This window comes from Brachyhypopomus gauderio, chromosome 4, assembly GCF_052324685.1.
Source record: "Brachyhypopomus gauderio isolate BG-103 chromosome 4, BGAUD_0.2, whole genome shotgun sequence".
Taxonomy (NCBI): domain Eukaryota; kingdom Metazoa; phylum Chordata; class Actinopteri; order Gymnotiformes; family Hypopomidae; genus Brachyhypopomus; species Brachyhypopomus gauderio.
The window spans coordinates 2,828,549-2,854,634 of NC_135214.1; the positions used below are offsets into that span (position 1 = coordinate 2,828,549).

General features: G+C 47.6%; 2 protein-coding genes across 10 annotated transcripts in view; one reads left to right on the forward strand and one right to left on the reverse strand.

Moving 5' to 3' along the window:
- Nucleotides 1-5,978, forward strand: gpr161b (G protein-coupled receptor 161b). 2 transcript variants are annotated; one of them, XM_077001497.1, is made up of 6 exons: nucleotides 1-137; nucleotides 1,533-1,914; nucleotides 2,704-3,425; nucleotides 3,667-3,774; nucleotides 4,453-4,572; nucleotides 4,765-5,978. In XM_077001497.1, the coding sequence occupies exons 2-6, from the start codon at nucleotides 1,553-1,555 to the stop codon at nucleotides 5,034-5,036; spliced, it is 1,584 nt and encodes a 527-aa protein (XP_076857612.1). In that variant the 5' UTR covers nucleotides 1-137; nucleotides 1,533-1,552; the 3' UTR covers nucleotides 5,037-5,978. The 2 variants fall into 2 exon arrangements, with proteins under 2 accessions (XP_076857612.1, XP_076857613.1); XM_077001498.1 differs by lacking the exon at nucleotides 1-137 and adding an exon at nucleotides 156-1,036.
- The window catches only part of dcaf6 (ddb1 and cul4 associated factor 6), a 22,891-nt gene continuing 2,781 nt past the window's right edge, over nucleotides 5,977-26,086 (reverse strand). Inside the window, exons 2-20 of one of the 8 annotated variants that reach the window (XM_077001489.1) lie at nucleotides 25,019-25,080; nucleotides 23,396-23,488; nucleotides 22,217-22,402; nucleotides 21,262-21,375; nucleotides 20,156-20,291; nucleotides 19,603-19,814; nucleotides 17,928-18,021; nucleotides 17,600-17,716; nucleotides 16,676-17,107; nucleotides 14,220-14,279; nucleotides 13,007-13,238; nucleotides 12,690-12,787; nucleotides 10,450-10,780; nucleotides 10,151-10,192; nucleotides 9,062-9,200; nucleotides 8,793-8,949; nucleotides 8,596-8,684; nucleotides 7,706-7,811; nucleotides 5,977-7,169 (exon numbers count right to left, since the gene is read on the reverse strand). In XM_077001489.1, coding sequence (XP_076857604.1) covers nucleotides 7,126-7,169; nucleotides 7,706-7,811; nucleotides 8,596-8,684; nucleotides 8,793-8,949; nucleotides 9,062-9,200; nucleotides 10,151-10,192; nucleotides 10,450-10,780; nucleotides 12,690-12,787; nucleotides 13,007-13,238; nucleotides 14,220-14,279; nucleotides 16,676-17,107; nucleotides 17,600-17,716; nucleotides 17,928-18,021; nucleotides 19,603-19,814; nucleotides 20,156-20,291; nucleotides 21,262-21,375; nucleotides 22,217-22,402; nucleotides 23,396-23,488; nucleotides 25,019-25,080 — 2,744 coding nt within the window. In that variant the 3' untranslated portion in view covers nucleotides 5,977-7,125. Of the gene's footprint in view, nucleotides 7,170-7,190; nucleotides 7,575-7,680; nucleotides 7,812-8,595; nucleotides 8,685-8,792; nucleotides 8,950-9,061; nucleotides 9,201-10,150; nucleotides 10,193-10,449; nucleotides 10,781-12,689; nucleotides 12,788-13,006; nucleotides 13,242-14,219; nucleotides 14,280-16,675; nucleotides 17,108-17,599; nucleotides 17,717-17,927; nucleotides 18,022-19,602; nucleotides 19,815-20,155; nucleotides 20,292-21,261; nucleotides 21,376-22,216; nucleotides 22,403-23,395; nucleotides 23,489-25,018; nucleotides 25,081-26,086 lie in introns of those variants that run through there. The other 7 variants (XM_077001491.1, XM_077001488.1, XM_077001490.1 and 4 more) reach the window with 7 other exon arrangements.

Sequence of the window (26,086 nt, forward strand, 5' to 3'; positions counted from 1 at the left end):
GTCCACCCCACCGCGGAGAAGCGCTTCTCGCTCGGCGCGGTGTGTGGAAAATGTCCTCCGTTATCGGTCATTCGGCTGTTTCTGTAATATAAACGCTCTCCCGGCACGATGAGGAGCTGAAGGTACTGCTGGTCGAGGTGAGATTGTGGGAACCGTCGCGTTTGTGGCGCTCGAGCTCGCTAACGCTCGCGCTGACTAACGGCCGCCGGAGCACAAAACGGCGGACTCGAGGCGGCGCGTGAGACCGTTAACGGCTGTTTTTCAACGGAGATGTGGTGTGAATTTGTCTGTCCTACTTTTACAAGATCTGATAGTGTTGTGCATGAATCTGCCCGCTGGCTACATTAGCGAACAACCCAGCCGGTCGCACTAATGTTTAGTCTAATTATCTGACTAACTACACCCGTTCATATGTAGTTTACACCAGTTTATATGTAGTTAACTACACCCAGTTATAACTACACCCGTTTATATGTAGTTAACTACACCAGTTTATATGTAGTTTACACCCGTTTATATGTAGTTAACTACACCCAGTTATAACTACACCCGTTTATATGTAGTTTACACCCGTTTATATGTAGTTAACTACACCAGTTTATATGTAGTTAACTACACTAGTTTATATGTGGCTAACTACAGCCAATTATATGTGGCTAACTACATCAGTTTATATGTAGCTGACTACACCAGTTATATGTAGTTAACTACACCCAGTTATATGTAGCTAACTACACGTAGTTAACTACACCCGGTTATATGTAGCTAACTACACCAGTTTACATGTAGCTAACTACACCCAATTATATGTAGTTCACTACAACAGTTTATATGTAGCTAACTGCACCCAATTATATGTAGTTAACTACACCAGTTATATGTGGCTAACTACATCAGTTTATATGTAGCTGACTACACCAGTTATATGTAGTTAACTATACCCGGTTATATGTAGCTGACTACACCCGGTTATATGTAGCCAGCCATTGCTCACATTTGTGCTAAAAATATAACTACCAGTGTCATTTAATCTTTGGTAATATATATGTGTATTTATATTTCACTATGCCCATTTTACCCAAATACTTTTATTTTTAAAAATGTAATTCGATAAATTCCATTTTAGGGTTCTTTGAGTTAATCGTAACTTTTAGTTAGTTAGCTGGATTAACTACCACATGGGACTAACTGATTGATTGCTCTGTGATTATGTAGCATGTGGTTGAAAACTGTCCTTCCGAGGTTTACTTTAACTGTAATCAGATATAGCAATGAAATAAAAGCTCATTTACATAGCTTAATTATGATTACAAAATATTAATTAAGCAGCCCAACAGGCGATTTCAAGACCGTAACAAATGTGGCATTGTATTTCTAGGAGTGTAATCCACAGGGATTTTCACTGGAATTCATCAGATGATCAGTCAGCCAACACGTTTTATCATGAACTCGGCTGACTAGCTATATTGTTCATTGGTGTTTCCTCTTAACTCACTGAACTACAGTGCCTCATTTAGGTTTCTTTCTTTCAGGTGCACAGTGGCTTCCCACAATGAACTGCAGCTGGAATGGGACAGTGGTGGGGGATAACACCAGCGCTCTGGGTGATGGCGTGACGGTGGTGTTAGAATCAGCCACCATCATCATCATCGCGCTGCTCATCTGCCTGGGGAACCTGCTCATTGTAGTCACGCTGTATAAAAAACCATACCTGCTGACCCCCAGCAACAAGTTTGTCTTCAGCCTGACGTCGTCCAACCTGCTGCTGTCGGTGCTGACGACGCCTTTCGTGGCGGTCAGTTCCGTGAGGAGGGAGTGGATGTTTGGGGTGGTTTGGTGCAACTTCACGGCCCTGCTGTACATGCTGGTGAGCTCGGCTAGCATGCTCACCCTGGGGGCAATAGCCATCGACAGGTCAGTTGGTTGTGCGCTTGGCGGTGTGCGAATGAAATTTATTTTTAAGAATTACCTGAAGACATTCTGGTGGTACCAGTCCAAGAATACCTTGAGAAAGAGCATTATGCATGATAAATACGGGGTTAACACTGGTTATGGAATTTTAAAAAGTCTATTCCAGACATGGAAAAGTCAAGGGGATTTGACTTGGGGTTATTTATTTATCTTGGATCAAGGAATGGAATATCAGGAAGTTGTTTTGTAGCATCTTTAAATTCATAGTTGCCTGCTATGAAAGTATTTTCATAAGTTTTCCTATAATATGAGTGGTTATAGGTACTGGTTGATTTTTCCACACCCATTTAATAAAGGCCAGGTTTTCTATTCGTTATAGGTCATGGGCATTCAGCTATTTAGTCAGTGAAAGCAAGGAAATTTGACCTTTGACTTAGAGGGGGAACTGTGTACATATATAAACAATGGTTGCATATTTTGTAGGCCAAAAATACGCAGCATGTCGGAAATCAGGCGTGTTTAATAGTTGTTCTTGATTCAGCAGTTTTACTGTTTCTAAAAAATATATATATATATGCACAGAGAGAGCCATTCAACTAGACTTCTGTCAGTATTCAAATCCAGGAGTCATACCTTTGGCGACTGAGTTTACAAGACATATGTGGAGTGGGTTTGTTTATGGTAGATGTAGTATATTACAAAAAGGGTTTTAACTTGTGTGTGTCTCTTGTGAGGAGCATGTGACACTTCCAGACTGCTGTTTTAACGTGGACTCTCCTATCTTAATTGTAGGTATTATGCCGTGTTGTATCCAATGATTTACCCCATGAAGATCACAGGAAACCGGGCTGTGGTGGCCATTGTTTACGTCTGGCTTCACTCGTTGGTGGGTTGCCTGCCTCCGCTGTTCGGGTGGTCGACGTTCGAGTTCGACCACTTCAAATGGACCTGCACGGCAGCGTGGCACCGGGAGATTAGCTACACGGCCTTTTGGGTCGTCTGGTGCTGCTTGCTTCCCCTGGCGGCCATGCTGGTGTGTTACGGGGTCATCTTCCGCGTGGCTCGGATCAAGGCGCGCAAGGTGTACTGCGGGAGCGTGGTGGTGGTGTCCCGCGAAGACGGCGGCTCGCAGAAGGGCAGTCGCAAGAACTCCGGCACCTCCACGTCGTCCAGCGGCAGCCGCAAGAGCCTCGTGCAGTCGGGCGGCCAGTGCAAGGCCTTCGTGACCATTCTGGTGGTGATGGGCACCTTCCTGGCTACCTGGGGGCCCTACGTGGCCGTGATCGGGACGGAGGCGCTTTGCGGGAAGGACAGCGTGTCCCCGCGGCTGGAGACGCTAGCGTCCTGGCTGTCGTTCACTAGCGCGGCCTGCCACCCGCTCATCTACGGCCTGTGGAACAAGACAGTGCGCAGAGAGCTGCTGGGCATGTGCTTCGGGGACCGCTACTACCGCGAGACGTTTGTCACGCGCCACAGGACGTCGCGGCTGTTCAGCATCTCCAACCGGATCACAGGCGAGTGGCGGCGAAGGGTTCGAGAAATGGGTTCGATCTGTGGGTCGCATTGGCCAATTTAGAGCCTTCTAGAACATTCCAGACAAAGAATAGTCCTAATCTTTAAGATGATGATGAATTCTTATAATTCAAGCAAGGCTCGGTTCATGTCCAGGACTAGAGTTTTAATGCCTCACTGAAGAAGGCTGTCAGGTTTCTGATGGTCCGAGCATCTCCGTTCAGCGTCTCCTGTATCCTGCAGACCTAGGGATGTCACCTCACCTGACGGCCATGCTGGTGGGCGGAGCTCAGCTTTTGGGGCCAGGCAGCAGCACCTGTGACACTGGGTTCAGCTACACTCAGGACTCAGGTATGTCCATCGTACGTAGGAACACTCAGCCAATCACGTCGCTGATAAAGAGTTCAAAGAGCTTCTACCCAGAGATGGTGACACTACAGGTTACTAGCAAAGTAAGGGGCTTTTTTTTTTTCGCTTTTTTATCACATTATTTAATGGTTGTTTATTTTCAAAACGCCCAATCGTAACGTCTTCACGTTCTCTCATGTTTCATCATGGAATTACAAGATGCTGGTATTTAACACAAAAGAACTGTTCAGTCAGACAGATATTTGTTGTGAAATGAAGTTACAATTTCAAGCATTTTCAAACACAAAGCAACATTCATTTGTTTGTTTATAAAAAAAAAATAAAAAGGCTTTAAAACGGAAATTAGCACTGTATCTGACTTTGGTATCGAAAATGGTATCGAATTTCAATATTTTTTTAAGTATCGTATCGAAGTTGTAATTCTTAGTATTGTGACAAGCCTAGGTGACACTACAGGTTACTAGCAAAGTAAGGGGCTTGGGACTGTTGAGAAAACACACAAAGATGTAAGTTTTAGTGCAAATAATTGAAGGTCCTATGAAGTTTAGGCATTAATTGTAACACTAAAGGACTGTAATTAGGATGCGATACATCCTGTGGTGAGGCTGTACAGATCTGCTGTTTAAAGATCTTGTGTGATCTTCTCTGGATGCTCTCCAGCTACAGACGTCATGCTGCTGGATAACTCCTCCTCCGACGTCTCCCAGTCCACACACTACAACGCCGTCAAGAGGCGAAGCTCCGTTACGTTTGAAGACCAAGTGGATCAGTCCTGCAGGGGTGCGTGTGGCCGATTTGCCATACAGACTCAAACATATTGAGGAGGTTACCGTTTTAATTCTTGACTATGGTATTGTTGAACATGTGTGTAGGTAAAAGCACCAACACAATATCACAGGGATGTCCTAATCGTATCTAACTGACGTCTTCCTGGCCCGCCTCGGTCTCACCTGCACGCCGATCTCTTCCCAGGTGACCCGGCCGTCGTGCAGGTGACCGCAGACGTTCACAAGTCTCTGGACAGCTTCGCCACCCGCCTGGCACAAGCCATCGAGAGTGACGCCAAGCTGCATCTCTTCGGGGAGAGAACGGGAGTTCCCAACAGCCTGCCGCCCGCACGCCAGCCGCAGCGAGGGGCGCGCAGTCTGGACGGACAGAGACTCCGCATGGAGAGCATCGATGAAGGAATAGTGAGGGACGACGGGCAGGAAGACGAAGAACGTGTCCACGGCGCGTCTGCATAGTTCGGTTGTGTGCTGCACTTTAGCGTATGGGATTGGACCGCCTGCCTTTTACGGCACCCGGTGTACCCAGGAGACCGGAAACGTACAGCTGTGCGTGTGATTGGTTAACTACACAGTGTCTTATGCATATATTACAGATTAAGAGTATAGTCTGATTGAACTGTTCATCTCTAGTGTAGAGATGCTACCTTTTTTGAGGGAGGGGGGGTGTGGGGGGCAAAACTGTTAGGAGAAAAGCATGGTCCATACGGTTGTCAGGAACGTCAGTCCTTTGTTTACTGCTTTCTGTTGGATGAGGAGTTTTTGTACAATAGGATGGTACGTGTATAAAAGCGAAAACAAACTTGATGCTATGGTTTGGTACTATGTCCATGTGCCTAGATGTTTTTTACAGAGCAGCCATAACCACTATATTTAGTAACGTCTTAATGGGCTACTCTCGAGGGAACTCAGACATGCTGTACTGAAGAAAGATGAATCAGGCACTCTTGGTCCATCATCTGTATGAAGATCCCAGGTTTTTAGACGCAAAGACATGCCACGTACTATTGTAAAGTTTCAGGCACATTAAACTGTATTATGACCTGTTATTTATATGTTGATTTTAAACGCTCAAACTCTACTATTGGAATAGGCTCATTCTGCCTGTGGTTTGTTACTATGCATAACAAATGGCATTAACAGTATTGGAGTGCAGGAACAGTAAATGTATTTTTCAGTTGCACTTCTAAACGGTATATAAGCATCTAAAGTTTGGTACGTTTTGTATTGCTACGTTGTAGCCAATTATGCGTTTGTCTTAATTGCATCTTGAACAAAGAGCAGTGTGTCCTACGTATTCCTGTGGAATGTTTGGAGAAAATGCATCGTGTATTTTTATACCAATCAGTGTTCATGTTCTGCACATTTATCACGAAAAGGCAATACCATAGAGATTGGGAATTTCTTGCAATGGTTTATTGTGATCAAAAAGAAAGTTTTGATTATCCATTTCAAATTGTCAATAAATCCTTTAAAAGGTACTTTTTAAAATGCATTCAGTGTCCATGTTCATCACAGCACATTCAATACCATAAATATTCATATTCTCCTCTACACTTTTGTGTCCTTGAAATGCAACTAAAACTCACGAGTATGGACATGGTGAACAAGCAGGAGGCAGCTTGCATTCCTAAACGGTGTGAAAGGACGTGTCCAGGGCACCAAGGGGGGGGGGGGGGGGGATTGTTGTCTGCCTCCCTGTAATCAGTGGCCACTTAGCAGAACACTCTGGCCTGCAGCTGCCAAAACACCATGCGTCCTGTTAGCCAGCAGCTGAGACCAGCCGGCCATTAGCCGGGAGATGGCGAGAAGCAGTGCGCAGTGGGCTGAACTGATCGGTCACGTCCACAAAAACCGACACGTCTTCCCCACTCACGTTTCGTTCCGCACGTTCAGTGCACTGTAATTCAGGCATGTCGGGATCCCTGAGGAGAGCACACTGCCTGATAGGGCTCACACAGCAAACGTCTGAGCAGGAAGGGGGTAGCTGGCGTGTGAGTCCATCTAGCGGGTTTCGTGGAAGAGTGAGAAGAAATCGTTCTGGTATAGAAAGCCAGTCTGCCTTTACAAAAACCACACACCGACTAGAAGGAAAACTATTTTCAACAACAAAATAAAGCATGATTTCATGTTTGACATGCATAACTCCAGGTATACAAGATTTGAATTCTTTTCCTGATACAAGGCTACAATAAAAATAAAAAAAAACAAAAAAAAAAACCTCACACCTAACAATGATCAAAGTTCAATCATTGGCGCAACAAAAAATATTGCACTTAAATATTCTCAACGACCCGTCGACTAGAATCCTCGTCGCATTTGTATATTTCATATATATATTGCCCTTGCTTGCTTTTATTCCTCTTTCTTACAGATGTTTAATCCCATTTGGGGGGGTGATCAGTAGGAAAGTCATCTTTAAAAAAAGAATACTAAAAAGTGATCTAACAAGGGAGTATTCTACACAATAACCTGTACAAATCTCAAATATTTGACTGTTTCAAAGCAAAAGAAACAGCTTGTTTAAAAAAAATACATCTGGGCAGGATTACTGTTCGTCCTCGTTCTCCTGGCCAGAGCCCTCGGAGCGGTCTGGGGGGGGAAGGGAGAACAGGAGACACGGAGAGGTCAGAGGTCAGAACGCTTTTGGATGCTGGATGCATGTGTTTACATATACAGCATTTAAAAATCAATACATGCTGAATGCATGTGTGTACACATGACATTTATAGTTTAAGTGTTGAGCAACAAATACTTTTATAGACATGATTCAAGTTGCAAGTAGACCAGCATTAAGCAACGTCAAGAAAGTAATGAGGTGGTCTCAGACATTACTTATCCAGCTACGACTCTGCGATGTCAAATATTATTATTCTCATTTTTTTGGTTTGTTTTCACAAGCTCTGTGCCAGGCCCAGGTTATCTCTGTAGAGCACTGCGGTGATGTCTCTGCTCAAACACACCCGACTCCAACACCCAGAATGTGGTTGAGCTCACCTGTGCGGCTGAGCGAGGAGCTCACCTGTGCGGATGTGGTTGAGCGAGGAGCTCACCTGTGCGGCTGAGCGAGGAGCTCACCTGTGCGGCTGAGCGAGGAGCTCACCTGTGCGGCTGAGCGAGGAGCTCACCTGTGCGGATGTGGTTGAGCGAGGCCAGCATTCGCAGCATGAAGGACGCAGGGACGGTGATGGTGTTTCTCGTCTCCTCCAGCATCAGTTCATTACGTGCAATCACCTGCAACCAAGAAACACATCAAATCCACTCCAGAGCGAAGAGCTTAACTCTTGTGGCCTCTTTGTTTCAGGTGGTCGGAGCGCAGAGGTTTGTCACCTCGAAGACCCAGGTTCGTAGCCAGGAGAGGTTTCTGCCTACACTGATTAAAGTACTGGCTATACCTTCACAAAACTACTTTGTGGTTTTAGGTCAGACGCACATCAACCAGGAGGGGCTGCCTCTGCACAGTCTGATTACCATCAACCTGGCAGGAGCATATAGCAGAAAGGTCTTGTTGGAGAGCGAGAGGTTCCCAGCTCCTTCGGGGTCCAACCATAATGTGCTGTTCCACGAGCTGAAGGGGAAGCCGCCTCACTGCCTCTCAGACAAGCTCCTCCCCCATTCATGCCACCAGCACCGCAGCGTGAACAACCGACTGAACAAGCTCACACTGGCATGACACACCTGACCCCAGCCTGCAAAGGAGAGCCAAGCTCTGCCGCCCCCTAGTGGCCACGAGGACAACAGCGATTAGCCGGGTGGAGGGGTACAAGTGGATCTTCTCCGTGTGAAATCTGAGCTGCGTGCTGCCGTGCTGCCTGTCAGTATGAGGGAAGATGGGCGAGTGTTGGCATAAACCCAACAGGCTTTTAAGAGCTGAAGAGAGGGGTATGTTCACACCCATATCTTTGCTACCTCAATACGGCAGTCATGTTCATATTAAAACAGGCACAACAATGAGCAATTCAAAAATGTGATATTTGAAGGAGAGAGATCGATAGGCAGAAAAACGTATTTCCTCTACCTCTTCAGCAAGGTCTCTGTTGAAAGACGCCGTCTGCTCAAGCGGCGACCAGAGTTTGATGTCGTAGTCAATTCCAGACGAGGCAAGAACTAACAAGAACATAAGGTGAAACGTTAGACCCCGGGTGGACTGGGACGCAGAGTTCTCCCGAGCACGCGGTGGGGGTTTGGGGGAGGGGTGGTATCTGCAGGACCTACTCGGGTCGTATGGGTGGGGCTGCAGGCAGTTGACCACATGATTGTCGGCCTCCAGCAGCATCAGGTGCTCCCCCGTGTGTCTGTCCCAGATAAAAATGTGGCCGCAGTCCGAGCCGCTCATCACAAAGTTGGTTCCCCAAAAACAGGACTCCTTTATCTGCAGAGGGAGCAAACACCGGCCAACAGGAGACGCAGGACACTCGTATTAGAATCACAATGCGAGTCTTGTGAGCGGTAATGAGCCCCTGCGTACAGTAGGGGGCGCTCACCATGGTCCTGGAGTTGCGGTGGCCCTTGTACATCATTTTAACCGCAGGTCTTCTGATGTTCTGGGTCTCACTCTCCTCCATCTCACGCCGTTCCTTCCTCCTGCGGAAGAGCTCTTGGATTCGGGCTGCCGCAGAGCGCCTGCACACACACGCACACACACGCGCGCACACACACACACACACACACACACAAAAATAAGGATCACAGTCGTGGCTTTTGAAGCCCACCTTTAAAAACAAGTGGAGCAAACAAAAAAAAATCTTATTTCATAATTGTAATATAAATTCATAAAGCAAACAATATACATTAAAACAAACACAGCATACCCAATGGCCCTTTAAAAAACATGTTTGTATTGAATTTTCAATAAACACTGTTTCCCATCATTTAGACCTGGTCCTAGCACAAACACACACAGAGCTCTAACTGTGGAACATACCAAGCCTCTGCAGCGGCAGACTGTAAATAGTCTGAGAATCTGCCTTCTGGTTCATTCAAAACATGTTGGAACATTTTGGAAAAATACCCGACATGCATTATTATCTTACAAATATCCCATTTGTGATAGGAAGATTTCCCTAAGCTTTAGGTTTAAACGAAGACCACCCTTCTCTTAAACGTGTGTACGCCCGTTAAGACTTTGCAGAGGAGTGGTACATTTCTCTCTAGTGAAGACATCGGTCACATCACGTTACGCACAATCACAAACCATCACAAACAACATCATGTCCATCACGTGAAGCCTCCACACTGTAATGTTAGTGTCCACGTCGTCCTGACCTGGTCACGTTCTTCACACCGAGTGGGTAAGTACCAGATACAACTTATGCACAGATTCCTTGTGAGTCTGATTAAATATAAGGCACAATTGCGAACACATGCGTGCCAGTCGATTGCGGGGTTAGTCACCGACTGAAGTGTCATTAAAACCTTCCCACACGGTTCATCACTGTACAAAACAAAGGTGTGCAATGCACAAATGTGCAGAACCACGCCATCACCAAGGTTACTGCAAGGTCAAAACCAATCAGCTGTCCACCGCTTGCGGTTAGGTGATTTTAGTGATGTGTTTGTCACTGCTGCAATACCTGATCATCCTATCTCCTACTGCCGAGCCTCGGAAGCTAAATCTATTGAGAAGAAGATAAATTCACAGCCATGTAATGGGTGTCCATACTCCTGTCACACTAACACTGCCTGCATGTGAACCATAAACCCAGAGGTGAACCCCTGTGCGGCACACAAACTCGTACGTACACAGCAGACGGCTGACGTCGACCTGGCGGGTCGCTCTTACGGGTCGGCCGGGTTTTTATAATTCTGTGTCCGTGCGAGTTTGGCTGCTGTGCCAGATGTGAAGTGAACGCGACTGAAGCGAGCCCCATACCTCTGTCCTGGAGCTCCTCTGTACCTGGCTGAGGGGATGAGGATGGGGTCGTCGTCGCTGTCATCAGAGTCCTGGTTACTGCGGGAGGGCTGAGCGGGACCCTGAGCGCCTTTGGCCGCTGGTTCGGACCTCCGGCAGCCCTCGGCGGTCTCCCCCACCGCCGCCTGATCGCCCGGGCTGGCCCCGCTCCCAGTGCACCCTGCCGACAGGGCCTGGGCTGGATCGGACCCCGCCTCTCCGCCCTCGGGGCCGCCCGGGGCCTGCCTAACACCGCCGAGGGCCTCACCCTCACTGGGCTGGCTGTCTACGCCCTGGGCCACCCCTTCAGAGCCTGCAAGGAAAGGACAGGAGTGGGTAAGGGATGGAGCGGTCTTAGGGACACGGCCTCAGTGAATGAGGGTCAATGTCTTCTAAGCATTCTGGTGGTATTGATATAGCATCCTACAATGAGTTGTACATCTGAGAGGGTCAGAGAGTCTACCTAACCAGGCCTAACTGGATGGTCTACTTGTAAAATGCCGTATCTGAGCTTCTGTCTTCCTACAGCTAGCTAATCACACTCATCCATCAAAGACCTATCTGACCAGCTAGTGCACTGCTTGTAGCTCAGTCAGCTGTACCATCTCCACTATCACATTAGCAGCAGCATATACAGTGGGGAAAATAAGTATTTAGTCAGTCACCAATTGTGCAAGTTCTTCCACTTAAAAAGATGAGAGAGGCCTGTAATTGACATCATAGGTAGACCTCAACTATGAGAGACAAAATGTGGAAAAAAAATTGAGAAAATCATTTTGTCTGACTTTTAAAGAATTTATTTGCAAATAATGGTGGAAAATAAGTATTTGGTCAATAACAAAAGTTCATCTCAATACTTTGTTGTATATCCTCTGTTGGCAATGACAGAGGTCAAACGTTTTCTGTAAGTCTTCACAAGGTTGGCACACACTGTTGCTGGTATGTTGGCCCATTCCTCCATGCAGATCTCCTCACGTTTCATCTTCATTGCCCTTGCTGATGGAAGGAGGTTTGCACCCAAAATCTCACAATACATGGCCCCATTCATTCTTTCATGTACACGGACCAGTCGTCCTGGTCCCTTTGCAGAGAAACAGCCCCAAAGCAGGATGTTGCCACCACCATGCTTGACAGTTGGTATGGTGTTCTTTGGATGCAACTCAGCATTCACTGTCCTCCAAACACGACGAGTTGTGTTTTTACCAAATAGTTCTACTTTGGTTTCATCTGACCATATGACATTCTCCCAATACTCTTCTGGAACATCCAAATGCTCTCTAGCAAACTTCAGACGTGCCTGGCTTAAGCAGGGGGACACGTCTGGCACTGCAAGATCCGAGTCCCTATCGTCGTAGTGTGTTGCTGATGGTAGCCTTTGTAACGTTGGTCCCAGCTTTCTGCAGGTCATTCACTAGATCCCCCCTTGTGGTTCTGGGATTTTTCCTCACTGTTCTTGTGATCATTTTGACCCCACGGGCTGAGATCTTGCATGGAGCCCCAGATCGAGGGAGATTAGTAGTGGTCTTGTAGGTCTTCCATTTTCTGATTATTGCTCCCACAGTAGATTTCTTCACACCAAGCTGCTTGCCTATTGCAGATTCAGTCTTCCCAGCCTACAATTCGGTTTCTGGTGTCCTCCGACAGCTCTTTTGTCTTCACCATAGTGGAGTTTGGAGTGTGACTGTTTGAGGTTGTGGGCAGGTGTCTTTTATGCTGTTAATGACTTCAAACTGGTGCCATTAATACAGGTAATGAGTGAAGGAAAGAGGAGCCTCTTAAAAAAGAAGTTACAGGTCTGTGACAGCCAGAAATCTTGCTTGTTTGTAGGTGACCAAATACTTATTTTCCACCATTATTTGCAAATAAATTCTTTAAAAGTCAGACAAAATGATTTTCTAAATTTTTTTTCACATTTTGTCTCTCATAGTTGAGGTCTACCTATGATGTCAATTACAGGCCTCTCTCATCTTTTTAAGTGGGAGAACTTGCACAATTGTTGACTGACTAAATACTTATTTTCCCCACTGTATGACAGTACCAAGTTCGTTACCATCCAATGTGGCTAAACGTGATTTAAATGTGGCCCTTCTGCTGACAGAAATAATAAAAATGTCATTATTTGTTTTTGCTATATAGCCTGTCTTTTGTAAGGACATTGTCATTAGGACAGATTCAGGCCAAGTCATCTCAGTGTATGTCGGCAGGTGCTGTAAAAGGTTCACCCTGTTCTGTCCTCGGTCCTGCAGTCTCCTGACTCTTGACCACCTCCATAGGCTTCTGTCCACCGCCTCCCGCTCTGGAGCTGGACGCTGGGCTACTCCTGCAGAGACACAGAAACGCTTCAAACATCTCGTTCCTGATAAATACATTTCGTTTTACACCAAATCCAAACTTCTCTCATCTCGTTACTGTGAAGAAACACAGCTGTGCGTTTGCTAGGCTTTTGCTGGCGCCACTCCACAGTGAACCCTGTGCAAATCTGCATGGGAGATTCGCGGAGATTCGGCTGGCGTCACAGACGGGATGCCCGAGATCTCACCACTCGTCGGTGAAGTCCAGCTTGATGGTGCTGGTGGTGGTGCCCTCTGTGCTGTAGTGCAGGCTGAGGACGGGCTCAGCCACGGACGCCCCCACCCCAGCCGCTCGCCCCGGGCCGACCGTCACGCCTGCACCGCCGCCGGCCGCCACCTGGGGGCGCTCCCCAGCTTCGGCACGCCCTTCGCCGGTATTTGAGCTTGCGTCGTTGCGAGCGCTCCCCAACGCCTCGGTGCCTGCTGAAATGGAGGAGAAGTGGCAGAGAGGAGGAGAGAATGAAGCGGGAGGCAGGGCGAGGACGGAGGTGCCCTTCATGTGACGGGCTGAACTGGAACATTCTCGCAACGCTCATTCATGAATATTAATCGCTTCTTAATGCCACATCCAGCCGCCAGTTATCACACTGGAACAGAGATCAAACTCTGGTGCTGGGCCATTGGTTCATATAAAACATTATAAAAAAAAAGAATAAAACAAGTGACTTCAAGCTAAATTCTGAACTTCATACAAACAAGAACGGAGATGGAATGTGCATATTGCATATCAGTGCAATATGGCGGCCACACAAGCCCTGTGCACGATCCAGACAGGAGACACAGAGGAAGGGAAGCACACTGCAACCACTACAAGTCTTTAGCTCCAGCATTTAACCACGGTGCAAGTTCTCAGGGCAACTCTGAGTGGCAGGAAGCTTTGTTTGGTCATCTCTGAAAGGGTAAAGGTACGTTCTCCAGTACGGCCAAACAAGGTCAGAGCTCATCAGCTCGGAGAAAGGAAAGACATCGTCCCGTGTCCCTTTGCTTTTTTTTTTTTTCTTTTATTGGAAAACACTTGCAAACTGCAGAGGGGAAGCCCTTGAAAGTGGGAAGAGGAAAGAGCGACTTCGTCTCCTCAGGCTGCGAGAGCTCGAGTGAAGAAGCACGAGTGAAGGCAGCACCTGCCAAGGTGAAGAAACATGAACCAAGACCAGAACGTGTTCCCGTCCCGGCAGTCTGGCGTCTGACGCTGCAGAGGAACCTTCCGGAAGTCTCGGGAACGCCTGTCCACGCAAGGCAGGCCCAGAAGACACGGCTACGCATACGGATTCCTCTCAAGAAGGCACGTCGCCCCGCCCTGACCAGGGGCGCGGGACGCTGGCACAAAACATGCCGGAAACGAGGGAAGGAAAAGAAGAGAGACAAAAGAGGAGGAGCAGAAGAAGAGAAGGCATGACGCACCCTGCTGCTCGTCCAGAGTCATGGATCCGAGCTGTTTGTTCACCGCGGACGAGGGGGAATCTGGAACACAAACGAGACATGCTGAACAAACAAACAAACAAACAAACAAGCAAGCAAACGAACGAAAGGCAAACGGGACAGAAGGAGCCAGACCGCACAAGCGATTACACTACGATGCAGGCAGCACACACACCCTGACGGATCTGAGTGCTGTAGAAATGTCAAAAACATTCAACGCAGGTCGCTTGTCAAATCCCACACGATTGGTCTGCACACGCTTAGGTCAGATCAAGAGACGCACACAACTCTACAAAACTCTACAAGCATTCAAACACAGCAAACCAGATTCAGAGTGTAGATCAGATCGACTGTTACAGAAAAGAACAGATTTCGAGGTAGCTAATACATGCTGGTCATTGGACATCCTCTGGAAATTAGTGCAGCTCATTTTGACACAAGACCATGACCAAGATATTATGAATGTCATATTCATGACCTTCAACCGAGCAGTCCTGTGAAACCACACCCCTGCCATCAAACATCAGAGGCTTAGTGTGGTTTAGATGGAATGCAGAAGCGGTCACACGGGAAGCTTGGAAATTATGACAAATCAGGTTCTTACTAATTACAAAACGCCTCTGCAAGAAGAAAACTCGGAAATCAACCCACAAACACAGCAGAAAGACGCTTTTGTGAGCTTCTGCATTCTCAAGGACAATCAGTAGGTGGCAGTATAACACAAAGTGGTAATGGCTGCGATAGCCACACTCACTGTGCGTGTGCGTGAGAGAGAGAAAACACTGCGTGTCGTGAGGGGGGGGGGGGGTTCAAGCAGTGCTCCAAAACCCCAAAGCCAGGCAGCACACCAGAGTGGTAAGAGGAGCCCAAGCGGGTGGATGAGGGGGAGGTTAAGTTGGGGAGGAGCTAGAGACGTGAGGGACTCGTGGCCAGGCAGCGCAGTGGAGGGTAACCTGCTGGGGGGCGGGACCCTGGGCGGGACCCTCTGAGCTGGAGGGCCTGGAGGGTCGAGAGGCTGAACGCTGGCCCTGCCCGGGGGGGTCGGCCAGGAGCAGGAGCCTCTGCAAACGCCTGCACACTAAACTTACCGGCAACCTGCGGGGGCCATATTCTGACAGGGGAGAAGAGAGAGAGAGAGAGAGAGAGAGAGAGAGAGAGAGGAGGCAAGATGAAGAGAACAAGCAAGGGGAAAAGAGCAGAGATGCAAATGACAAACAAGATGGACGGGAGACGAGAAAAAACGCAGAGGACGCAGGGACAGAAGCAGCAGCCGTGAAGATCTCGTACTCCACAACCTTCATGCTCTTCATCTCCACCAGCAGGCCGCTTAGTGTCTCCAGCACAAAGACCACTCACACAGGCACGAAGAAATACAAAATCCTCCACTCATATGGACACACACACACACACACACACACGTTGATATAACGGGGCACTCTCACAAGAAATGACAATACTGAAGAGAACATATAAACAGAAGACTAAAAGGTCTAGTTTCTTCTCTCCCTGGTCCACCTTAGCATGCCTGGTCTACTGCCCTCACTACCAGAAACAGACGTTCCCCGAACCTGAACACTACCTGAACTCTACATGAAGAGGAAATGAACAGTACATGAAAATCTGTACAGTTTTGGGCAGGCCAAAATCTGCTGGAGTCATAAGTAGAAACCAGATGTTGCTTTTTTTTAATCCTAATTAATGTGCTGATGTGAATGGCAAGATGCCTGAGTAGGTTAATAAATCTTTATATTTGGGTCCATTTTGCAGACACAGGCCAGGGTCTGGACCGCCAGTACTCCCCCCTGCCACGGAGCGAGACTCCTGGGTGTGTCTGTGGGGGGGGGTTGAACACGCCGTACTCCAGAGCAGGACGGTGAATCAGCGATGTGAGCTTTCAGCATAAATCTACGCGACCCACAAGATGCTGTATGATGTACCAGCACCACAGTGGATGGGGCGGTAGCATCTGGACCGTGCCCACGTGACACGCTTTCGTTTGGGTAGAGCTGCGTGTGACGTTGGGGGTGTCACACTTTGACACTTGTTCAGTGCGGGAGCAGCGGTGTGTTGACTAATGAAAGTTGTGTTGTAAAAGCGAAGCAGGTCCAGTTCGTACGGACAGGTAACGGGAACGAGTCTCGAGTAACGCCTGTAACCCGCGTGACACACCATACTCGTCAAATGCTGGAAAATAGGTCATCGTACTCTGTTGTATTATTGAAAGATTGACATGTGGTGCACTTATGTAATAATCACAAAGACGTGACCAACTGGCTGTTCACTGTGATTCTTGTACATACAGTAAATCTAATTAAAACATTTCCAGCAGTCACGTTTAATGTCCAATTACCAGCAAGATCTGATTTTAGCTACTGTATGAACACACAGAGAGTACATCGATACAGACGTGCACCACCAACCTACTGTGATATTCTTACCAGAGAGAACAGCCTCTGTTGAAGGGGTGGGCGTGGCCGAGCTAGTGGGCGTGTCCTCAACCTGGCTCTTCTGCTCCGAGTCTGGAGATGAGAGCAGTGAAGAGGAGCAGGCAGGAGTCTCCATGGAGGAGGAAGTGGAGTGGGGCGGGGCTGACACAGTGGAGGCGGGGCCAGACGATGGCGAGGAGACGGGTGGGGGCGGGGCCTGTGCAGAGGCGGCGGCAGAGGTAGAAGTGGAGGCAGAGGCGGAGGTGGAGGTGGAGGTAGAAGTGGAGGTGGAGGCGGAGACAGAGGCGGAGACAGAGGCCAGTGCTGGCGCGTTGTGAGGGTCAGGAGAAGCTGTCTCCACGTCCATGGGGCCTTCAGCACCCACAGGTTCCTGAGAAGGGTTGTCCGATGTGGCCGCCGTCTCCTCTGGTCGAGCCACAGTACCTGTGTGAGAACAGTTGTTTTCTTTCACTATTACTGCTTTAAATGCACATAACCACTTGTCTTCATAAAACCTAGGGTGTACTAGTTGTTTGTTTGTTTGTTTACAAATAAGTGTGTAACAATAGGCTTATGGTTTTATTCATGATACTGTGTCCACACTGATATTCTATTGACATTTTAGAGAGACATTTTTAAAAGCATTTAAAGTTAAAATGCTAGGATGTACTAGTTGTTTTGTTTTTGTTTGTTTGTTGCTTACAAATAGGAGTGTATTATTCTCACAACAAGCTTAAGGTTTTATTCATGATACTGTGTCCACACTTTAAAATGTTTCTGTAAAATGTCAATAGAATATCAAAGAGCATTTAAACAAAGTTAAATGACATTTGGGTGGACAGGCGTCCTGGAGCTGGGACTGTTGTAACAAACACGCTGTTTCGTTAATGGGGTTCGTTAATGGATCCAGCCCCCAGGGGGAGCTGCGTGCGGTACCTCTGGGCCGGGCCTGCGGGCGAGCCCTGCTGCTCTGGGCCTCACTGGCCTCCTCGAACCAGCGCGACAGCATGTCCGACATCCTCTGCATGAGCGACACGTTCGGGCTCTGCTCTCCTGTGACGGAGGGGGACGGGGGACAGAGGGGAGGAGTCGAGCGTCACTGGACATTAAAGCCTCGAGACCGTAAAACCCCCCCAGATATCAATGGGACTCCCTTCCGTGTGGGTGGTGGATTTTTTTGTTTTGTTTTGAAACTCGAATGTGTTTTGCCAACGGGGCTGTGGCACGTTGGAATGTCTGTGCTGGCGGTATGAAGTCGTTTTACCATCGCGTTCTCTCTCGCTCTCGGGCCTGGCGCGCGGTCCCGTGTCGGACCAGTCTCCCCTCAGACGGAGCCTCTTCACGGGGGGCTGCCTCAGCTGGGGGGGGGGGGGGGGGGGGGGGGGGAGGCATTGAGTACTTATTAGACAGGAAACTTAATCCAGCGGGTTAGGCAAAATCAGACCACTCATGAAGCAGATGAGGCGCGCACATGTGACGCGTAAGTAAGTGATGTCAGCGGCTGGTCCCTAAACACCGACACCCATACGCACCAACACATATCCTACACCTACACGCAGAGCCTGATTACAGCAGAGGGAGACGTAGCAGAAAATAAAAGAGGTCTATAGTGAGAGAATTACAGGTTTCCAAAGACACGCCATGCAGGGTCAGACCACATGAACTGGGTTTTAGGGGATGCTTAGCAACTCCCCTATTTGGGACCTCCGTGCGACACCACTGGTCTCTCTCCTCTGGCCACGCCACGGGTCACACACACATACTCGCTGCTCAGCTTTCAGTCATGACACTTCACTGGGAGCTCTCTAAACCCACCACGCCAGCACATTACATAGAGGGCACCATGAAGCCAGTGGCACCCTGAGTAGCGTGGAAGACAGCGGACCCATTAACGCACAGCACTGACTATCGGAGCAAACAGGACGAGCCTGTATTATCTATCGCTCTGTCCCATCACTCTGAGACGTTGGTCAACACACGGACTAAGGATGGGGCGGTGGCTGCCGACAGCTAAAACGGTGAAAGCAGCTTCAACACGGAGCTCCAACAGAAACCGCAGTGATGCAGAGTGCTTTCTGCACGTGCTCAGTGCAGCGGGACGGGGAGGTGGGGAGGTGGCGGCCGGAGACGCCAGCGTCTCCCCCCTCGGCCTCCCTGGCTGGGCACCCCGGGCGTCTATTCCTGTCCCCACGGTGGAGAGCAGGCTGTGGCTGCACCTCTATTTGGAAAGGAATGTGAGAGCGTGTGGACGTGGAGCAGCAGCTGAGGGCCTGGATCAGTGACCCAGCACATTTCTCTCTGTCTCACACACACACACACACACACACACACACACACACACGCACGCACATACACACACAAAGACGTGCACGCACGCACGTGCACGCGCACACACACACACACACACACACACACACACACACACACACACACACACACACACACACACACACACACACACACACACACACACACACACACACACACACACACACACACACACACACACACACACCTCTCCCTTTCCAAACCCAAACTGTCTAAATGGGGGTGACGAAAGGTCTAATGATTCGAGAGCCTTCAGTCAGGATCTAGTCAGACCACGGACGTGTTCTGGTTCAATACATTTCTCTTTCTCTTTTAGGTGAAAGTTCAGGCATGTCTTTGTCCTTGCATAAAATAAAACAAAAACACAGTCCCCATAATGTAGACTCGAAGTTATGACATAACGTTGAAGGCCCCCGATGTTTTGCACTTCCTGTTTGCAGTGACTCTCGTGTGAGTAGCCAAGGGCGGACAGAAGAGTGGCCACTTTCACCAGTGAGCGGACGCTCTAGTGCACACGCCATCTAAATCTGCACACGTCTAAACCTTTACATATATTCCTCATTTGTGCCGGGGGAAGGTTCATCTGTACATATGCTCCTCACGGTTCTCACCTCCTCTCTCCTCTCCTCAGACGGGCCCTTGAGCTCCCGGGCCTGGTCGTCTTTGGGGTCGAACAGGTAGATGTAGTCGGAGGAGTAGCTGACCAGAACCTCCTGCCCGTCTCCGCTGTAGCACAGGGACGTCACGCGGCAGGACTTGTTGGACAGGTGGGCGGGGACAAAGCGGACACACATGCCTGTGGTCCCACGTCCCATGTAGTTACCTGCAGGGCATCAGAAAGAGAACCTCAAACCAACCAGTCGTCTACGGTTCCAATAACGCATCCATCTTCATAGTTACACCATCTCTACAGTCGACACCAAGACAATCGTAGGAAACAAAACCTATCCTTCATGTGTTGCCATACACTGCCAACAGTTCAATGTAAGCGGAGCCACGACGCAAACCAATACTGCTCTCAATTAAAGCAAGACAAGCATTTCATTAGCGTGTCGGGACTGATGTTGACTTAAATGTCACCGTCTTATCTTACTGATGTTACCGTCGTCTCCCTGGCCTACAGTGAACGCAGCTCCAAACCACATTAGAAGGTGCGGCCCTCACCCGTAGCCCTCGTGCCAAGCATACGCCGGTCGTAGATTCTCACGGAACTGTCCGAGCATCCCACGGCAAGGTAGTAGGGCACCAGGGGGCAGATGGAGATCGAGGTAGCGGCTCTCCGACAGTTAATCAGAATATCCTGATTGCAGATGGACAAACAGAGAACAAAAGATCACTGGAGTGAAGAGAGAGAGAGATGGAGAGAGATGTATGTACACGTCAGTCTGAAGATGCTCTCGGTGTTGAGTGTAAAGGGCCTTTTTTTTTTTGTTTGAATTAACTCTGCACAAGAAGACGGTCAAGATGGGGGAACCCGAGGCAGAACACTCGTCTCTCAAATGGAGGACGTAGAGTGGCTGTGAGGTCATCAATAATGCATGGCACTCCAGATGGAGATTATGGGAAGGTACAACGTGCTTTCTGCACAGAGAAGTGAGAAATAAGGGTTTCAGCTCATTGGTTTGGGCAGGTCGAGGGGGAGAGCGTCTCGGCCACGTGTGGCATCTACGGTCCAGCCTCGAACGCAAAGTGAAGGAGCACAGTCTGTGACCAACATCTCACGTTATCAGCGCACACTTGAGGTGAAGGTTGTACTTGGTTTCTTGTTTTTGGTGAAGTAATCGTGTCCCGCTGATAGAGCAGAGGCTGCAGGACCGTCGGGCGTCTCCGAGCCGCTGCGGCTGCGGCGTTCCAGCAGGGGGCGACGCCGATTAAAGTTACGGGAGGAAACGTGATGGGAGATGAGCACAGCAGCCGTCCCAGGAGCTCAATTCCAATCGAAGATGTTTTAATGAGAAAAACAGCAAATGGGTACAGCAACTACGCAGAAGGCCGAGAGCACGCAGACGTGGGACTAGGTATTCTGCTAAAGACGGCAGAAAAACACGCCATACACTTTCTCCCCAGGAACTATTTCATTCTGAAGAAAGAGGCTGGATATAAAAAGCAGGCTCAGGGGTCACTGGGCCATTTACAGCCTTCAACTGCAAAGGGAGCTGATGATCTGTTACTAAATGATTCAATTACTGTTATATAATGAACTATATACACACACTATAAGGACTTTCGGGTACTTATAGTGTGCAATAAGGCAGCGACAGGAGTCTTACATCTTTACAGTCCTCCTTCGTGCAGCTCGTCTTCATGCGCAAATCAAACCACCGAACTGTGCCGTCTTCTCCACAAGACAGGAAGGTGTAGGGGTCATTGGGGACCGTCATTATCTAAAGAGAGAGACAGGAGGACAGAGAGGGACAGAAAGAGAGAGAGAGAGAGAGAGAGAGAGAGAGGGCAGAGTGTGAGAGGGAGAGAGAGAGACAGGAGGAGAGAGAGAGAGAAACAGGAGGTCAGAGAGAGACAGGAGGACAGAGAGTGAGAGAAGAAATTGCAGTCTGCAACTAAAGCCAAATGACATCTTTAAAAAGTTTCATACCATATACTATTTATCATATCAAATAAATGCTCACAGATCTAATGTATAAACCCATACCTGCCAACACTATGAACTGAAAAAGATTTTCTGGGCTATTGGCAAAAGGCCTACCCTCCAGCCCCCATATAGCCTATATTTGATTTGTCTCACTCTGTAATCATGAGATTCACAGGAGACATTACCAATTGGATAGCAAAAGAAAGGGTTAAAAATAGGGAGGTAGGTAGGAACAACCTCTTACCTTTGCAGCCTTTCTCGCACCTTACATGTCCTGTGTGATTAGAAGATTCACTCCTACCTCGCTCCTACCTTCTACCTCGCACCAACCTCACACCAGCCTCGCACCTCACACCAACCTCCTACCTCACTCCTACCTCGCACCTGCCTCGCACCTCACACCAACCTCCTACCTCGCTCCTACCTTCTACCTCGCACCAACCTCACACCTGCCTCGCACCTGCCTCGCACCTCACACCAACCTCCTACCTCGCTCCTACCTCGCACCAACCTCACACCTGCCTCGCACCTGCCTCGCACCTGCCTCGCACCTGCCTCGCACCTCACACCAACCTCCTACCTCGCTCCTACCTCACTCCTACCTCACTCCTACCTCGCACCTACCTCGCACCTACCTCGTAAGCGGTTCCGTAGTGGCAGGTGAACTGGCACTGTCTATTTGTGTCCGGGTTCTTCTCCGTGTGCGTGTAGTAGATGAGGCCGTCTCCAGAGCAGGACACGATCTGCTGGTCGCTGGTGTGTGGCATGAACTTTGCGCTGAAGATGTTGGCCCGGTGGCCTGAGCGGATGGTTGCTTTGACCTGAGGGCAGGGTGGTGAGTGCAAGGCAAATTGGGGTCAAGAGGTCACTCTAAGCACGTCTCCTGACCGACACTCTCCATTCTGTTCTGCTTACTCGGCATAGTAGCGGTCAGTAATGTTCTCAAGATGTCCCAGAGCTGATGTGTTCATCAAAAAGCATTTCAGCCTGAATGGATAACACCCTCAAAGGCCTCAAACCCTTAATAAACTTGGAGGCAATCTCATTAAAGCTAAACAATCATTGCTGAGAGAAGCTCAAGTAGAAAACCACTTACAAACAAGAACATAGCCGCACTGTATAAACAAAGCTGTAAATTTAGTATTTTTTACCCAAATGAAACAGCATTCATTGACACTAAAAAAACAAACATTTAAATCTATTCTAGCTTTCACTTTCTTGTACCATGAAGGAAACCACAGTCATTTCAGTATAGGATTACTATACTACCACATCTACAAACAATTTCATGCTACATAGATATTGATGCCATATATCTTGCTATAAATATAGCTTTAGAACTGAAATATCCACTTTTAAAGATTTTGACTTCATATTTCCAAGCAGGATTTAATAGAAGTTCACATGATTTTTTTCCCCTAGAGAATTCATGAACTGAGGGTTCTGGATGAGTTAGTATGGACTGAGGGTTCTGGATGAGTTAGTATGGACTGAGGGTTCTGGATGAGTTAGTATGGACTGAGGGTTCTGGATGAGTTAGTATGGACTGAGGGTTCTGGATGAGTTAGTATGGACTGGCCCTTCAGCAAACAGGCACTTGCAAGACCCCCAAGGGGACATGGAGTCTCTCTTTTGTTGTTTGTGTGTGTCTGTTTTTCCAGTTTCACCTTGGCATGCCTGACTGTATGATGCATTATTGGTTACAGGTCAGGAAACCAAAATCTAGATGTGATTTATACTAATAGCCAAGTCACTGATGTCCATGTTTCACAGTGTATATCCCACTTGCATAAAACATTATAGTCCAAACTTACCTTCCTGTTGTAGGGATTAGTAATAACCAAATTTGTGTCATCAGATCCTGACAAGATATATTCCCCTGTGTCATTCCAGGATATTGTATTAACCTATTTAAAAACAGAGAAAAGGATACCTGGTTATACTGATATCTGACATCACTCAAAGACGGAATTAAACGCACGCTAAATATAACAGCACAGATTGTCACAACGTGTCACCTAAATCTGTAGGATGTACAGGGACACAAACAATGGCCTCCCAGTAGTGAAATCTGGCGCAGAACAATGCAGCTGTCAAGCAAGCCTCGGCCTATAAGTGCCATCGATCAATATCTCATTATCCCGGTGCGTAAAGGCTAAGGAGTTCTGCTCCCCTCCGAGTTCTGGTTCCGATGCCCCGCTGGGTATGACTGAATGAGGAGCACCATTCACACGAACCTGCTCCGTTTCCCCTCAGCTCTTCTGAAGGACCATTGTTGTGTGTGGCTTTCATTTCCCTTCACATTTAATTTCGCAATTTCGCTCAGAAGAAAAATGCATTTTTTTTGTGGGACATGAAGGCGTCATGTATGTAATAATCACATCCCATTGAACTGTGTGTGAAAATACGGCATGGTGGGAGCCCTCACACAGCCGCTGGGGATGACTGACGTGTTGGCTTGTGCAAAGAGGACGCTCTAAATGTGGGAGCATGTCACGAATTGGAAACTGAAACGTTATCTACAATCCGCTGACAGGAGACACCTATCTTTGCTAGCAGACAACAAACGCAATCCAGACACTTTTTTTTTTAGCCTTCACACACAGAACAGCTCCCTCATCTCCACACGGCACTTGAGATTGGTTGAAGAGAAGCTGCAGCATTCCCTATTTTGAGTTTAAAAAAAAAATAGACCTGCTCCTTAAGGAGAAATTACAGACCAGTGATGAAGTGACTTGCCAACGGTTCACTCCCCCCCCACCCCTCCTGTTCAGGGTCTCCTTGGCCTGTCCACTTAACACGGAGGTGACATATTGAAAGTGCACAGCGTGAGCAACAGTGGGTAGACCACCTTAATGTGCTGCCTTCTGTTAGCTCTCCTCCCTCAAACCCGCCTGCTTCTCTCGCTGTGGGACAACCAGCGTCATGACACACTCTGCATACAGCAGCCCCACCGAGGCAACAGAATAATGAGAAGGCGCACAGAGACACTGGGGCAACAAATAAACAACCTAAAACTGCACACTGCAAGAGTGCATAACCACGTCCAGCTTCGGCTTGTTTTTGAGAACTGGCAGGGAGCCATGCATCCAATCCACAGCTGAATACCAACATTCAATGGCTTTGTACATGTGTGTGCGTGTGTGTGTAAGTAAGAATTTATGTTTATGCATGTGTGGGGTTTGTGGCCATTAGGTATATAGCAACACTGGCAGTCTGGTGTCTTTCAACATCATGTCATTACTAAATCAAGAATGAAGACAGAGTTCAAGAACACACCATATACACACACTCACACACTCATGCACACACCGACAGAAGCAGAAATATCTGTCCACTGAAATGTGTTATAATCTATATAGAAAGAAATACTGATTTGCTAGAGAGGGTAAACCCCTAGTGAAAGCCAAGAAGCAGAATGAGTTTTAAATACTCACACAGCCATCATGCACGTTGAGTATAGCTTCAAGCTTCAGACGCTGCACAAATTCTCTTCTACCTAAAAAAGGAAAATTAAGATTTACATGTTAAGCATCTCTTTTTGAAATTAGCTTAAACCTTTTTCCAGGAAGCTTCCAAATGCAGAGAGATATAGTATAGTATGAAGAATGCTTTTTATATTAATATATTATTGTGCTCATTAATTGCATGCTAAGGTTCTGTAATACGATTTCAGTAAACAGCAAATATATTAATTTGTGATTGCTTAAATGCATGATATTAGACATTTTTACTGAATTCTTGGTGTTTTCCTTTGTATACATAAACACTACAAACCAGACTAAACTAACAGCCTACTTCCTGATTTAATCCATTTGATCATAAATCATTTTGGCATCAAAATTTCGTGATAATGTTCTACATGACCTCCCCTTCTAATAACAATATGAAAAAATCTTCAAATTAAAAACATGGTGTAGCATTTATTCAGATGCTTCTGTGCATAACAAGATGTTTCATCATTTACGGAGACAGAGAGGGAACAGAACGACATCCCAGGGTTGGTAATGAACACACCCCTGTAGTCTTTGTGCTGGCAATCATCTGCAAGTGGCTAATGCCAAATTTAAGCACACTGCAAACCTTGTAAGCAGCTGGTGTTTTACAGCAAGATGCCTTGGCACACCTCAGAGATTCAGAATAAATACATGCAACATGATGAATACAGAAACAAGAAAGCAGAACTCTGCAAGACATCCTGTCTTCCTCAGTCAAGATATACTGTCTACAAGTGGATCCAATCTGCTAAAACAAAACAAAACAAAAAACCCCACAATCCCTCTATTTAATAATTCACCAACACAGGAATAGCTGCTTGGGTGGAAAACACTTGTAATGATATTGGAAAAAGGAAAGAAAAAAAAACTGCTTGACTCGACATGTTTCCAGTTGCACAGCGGTCTTGCAGCAACTTGAACTTGTGATTAGTCTTTGATATTGCCTGCAAGCTGTCGTAATTCACCCCTGCTCTTACCTCAGACTACACGTACTTTTAAGTCAAAGAC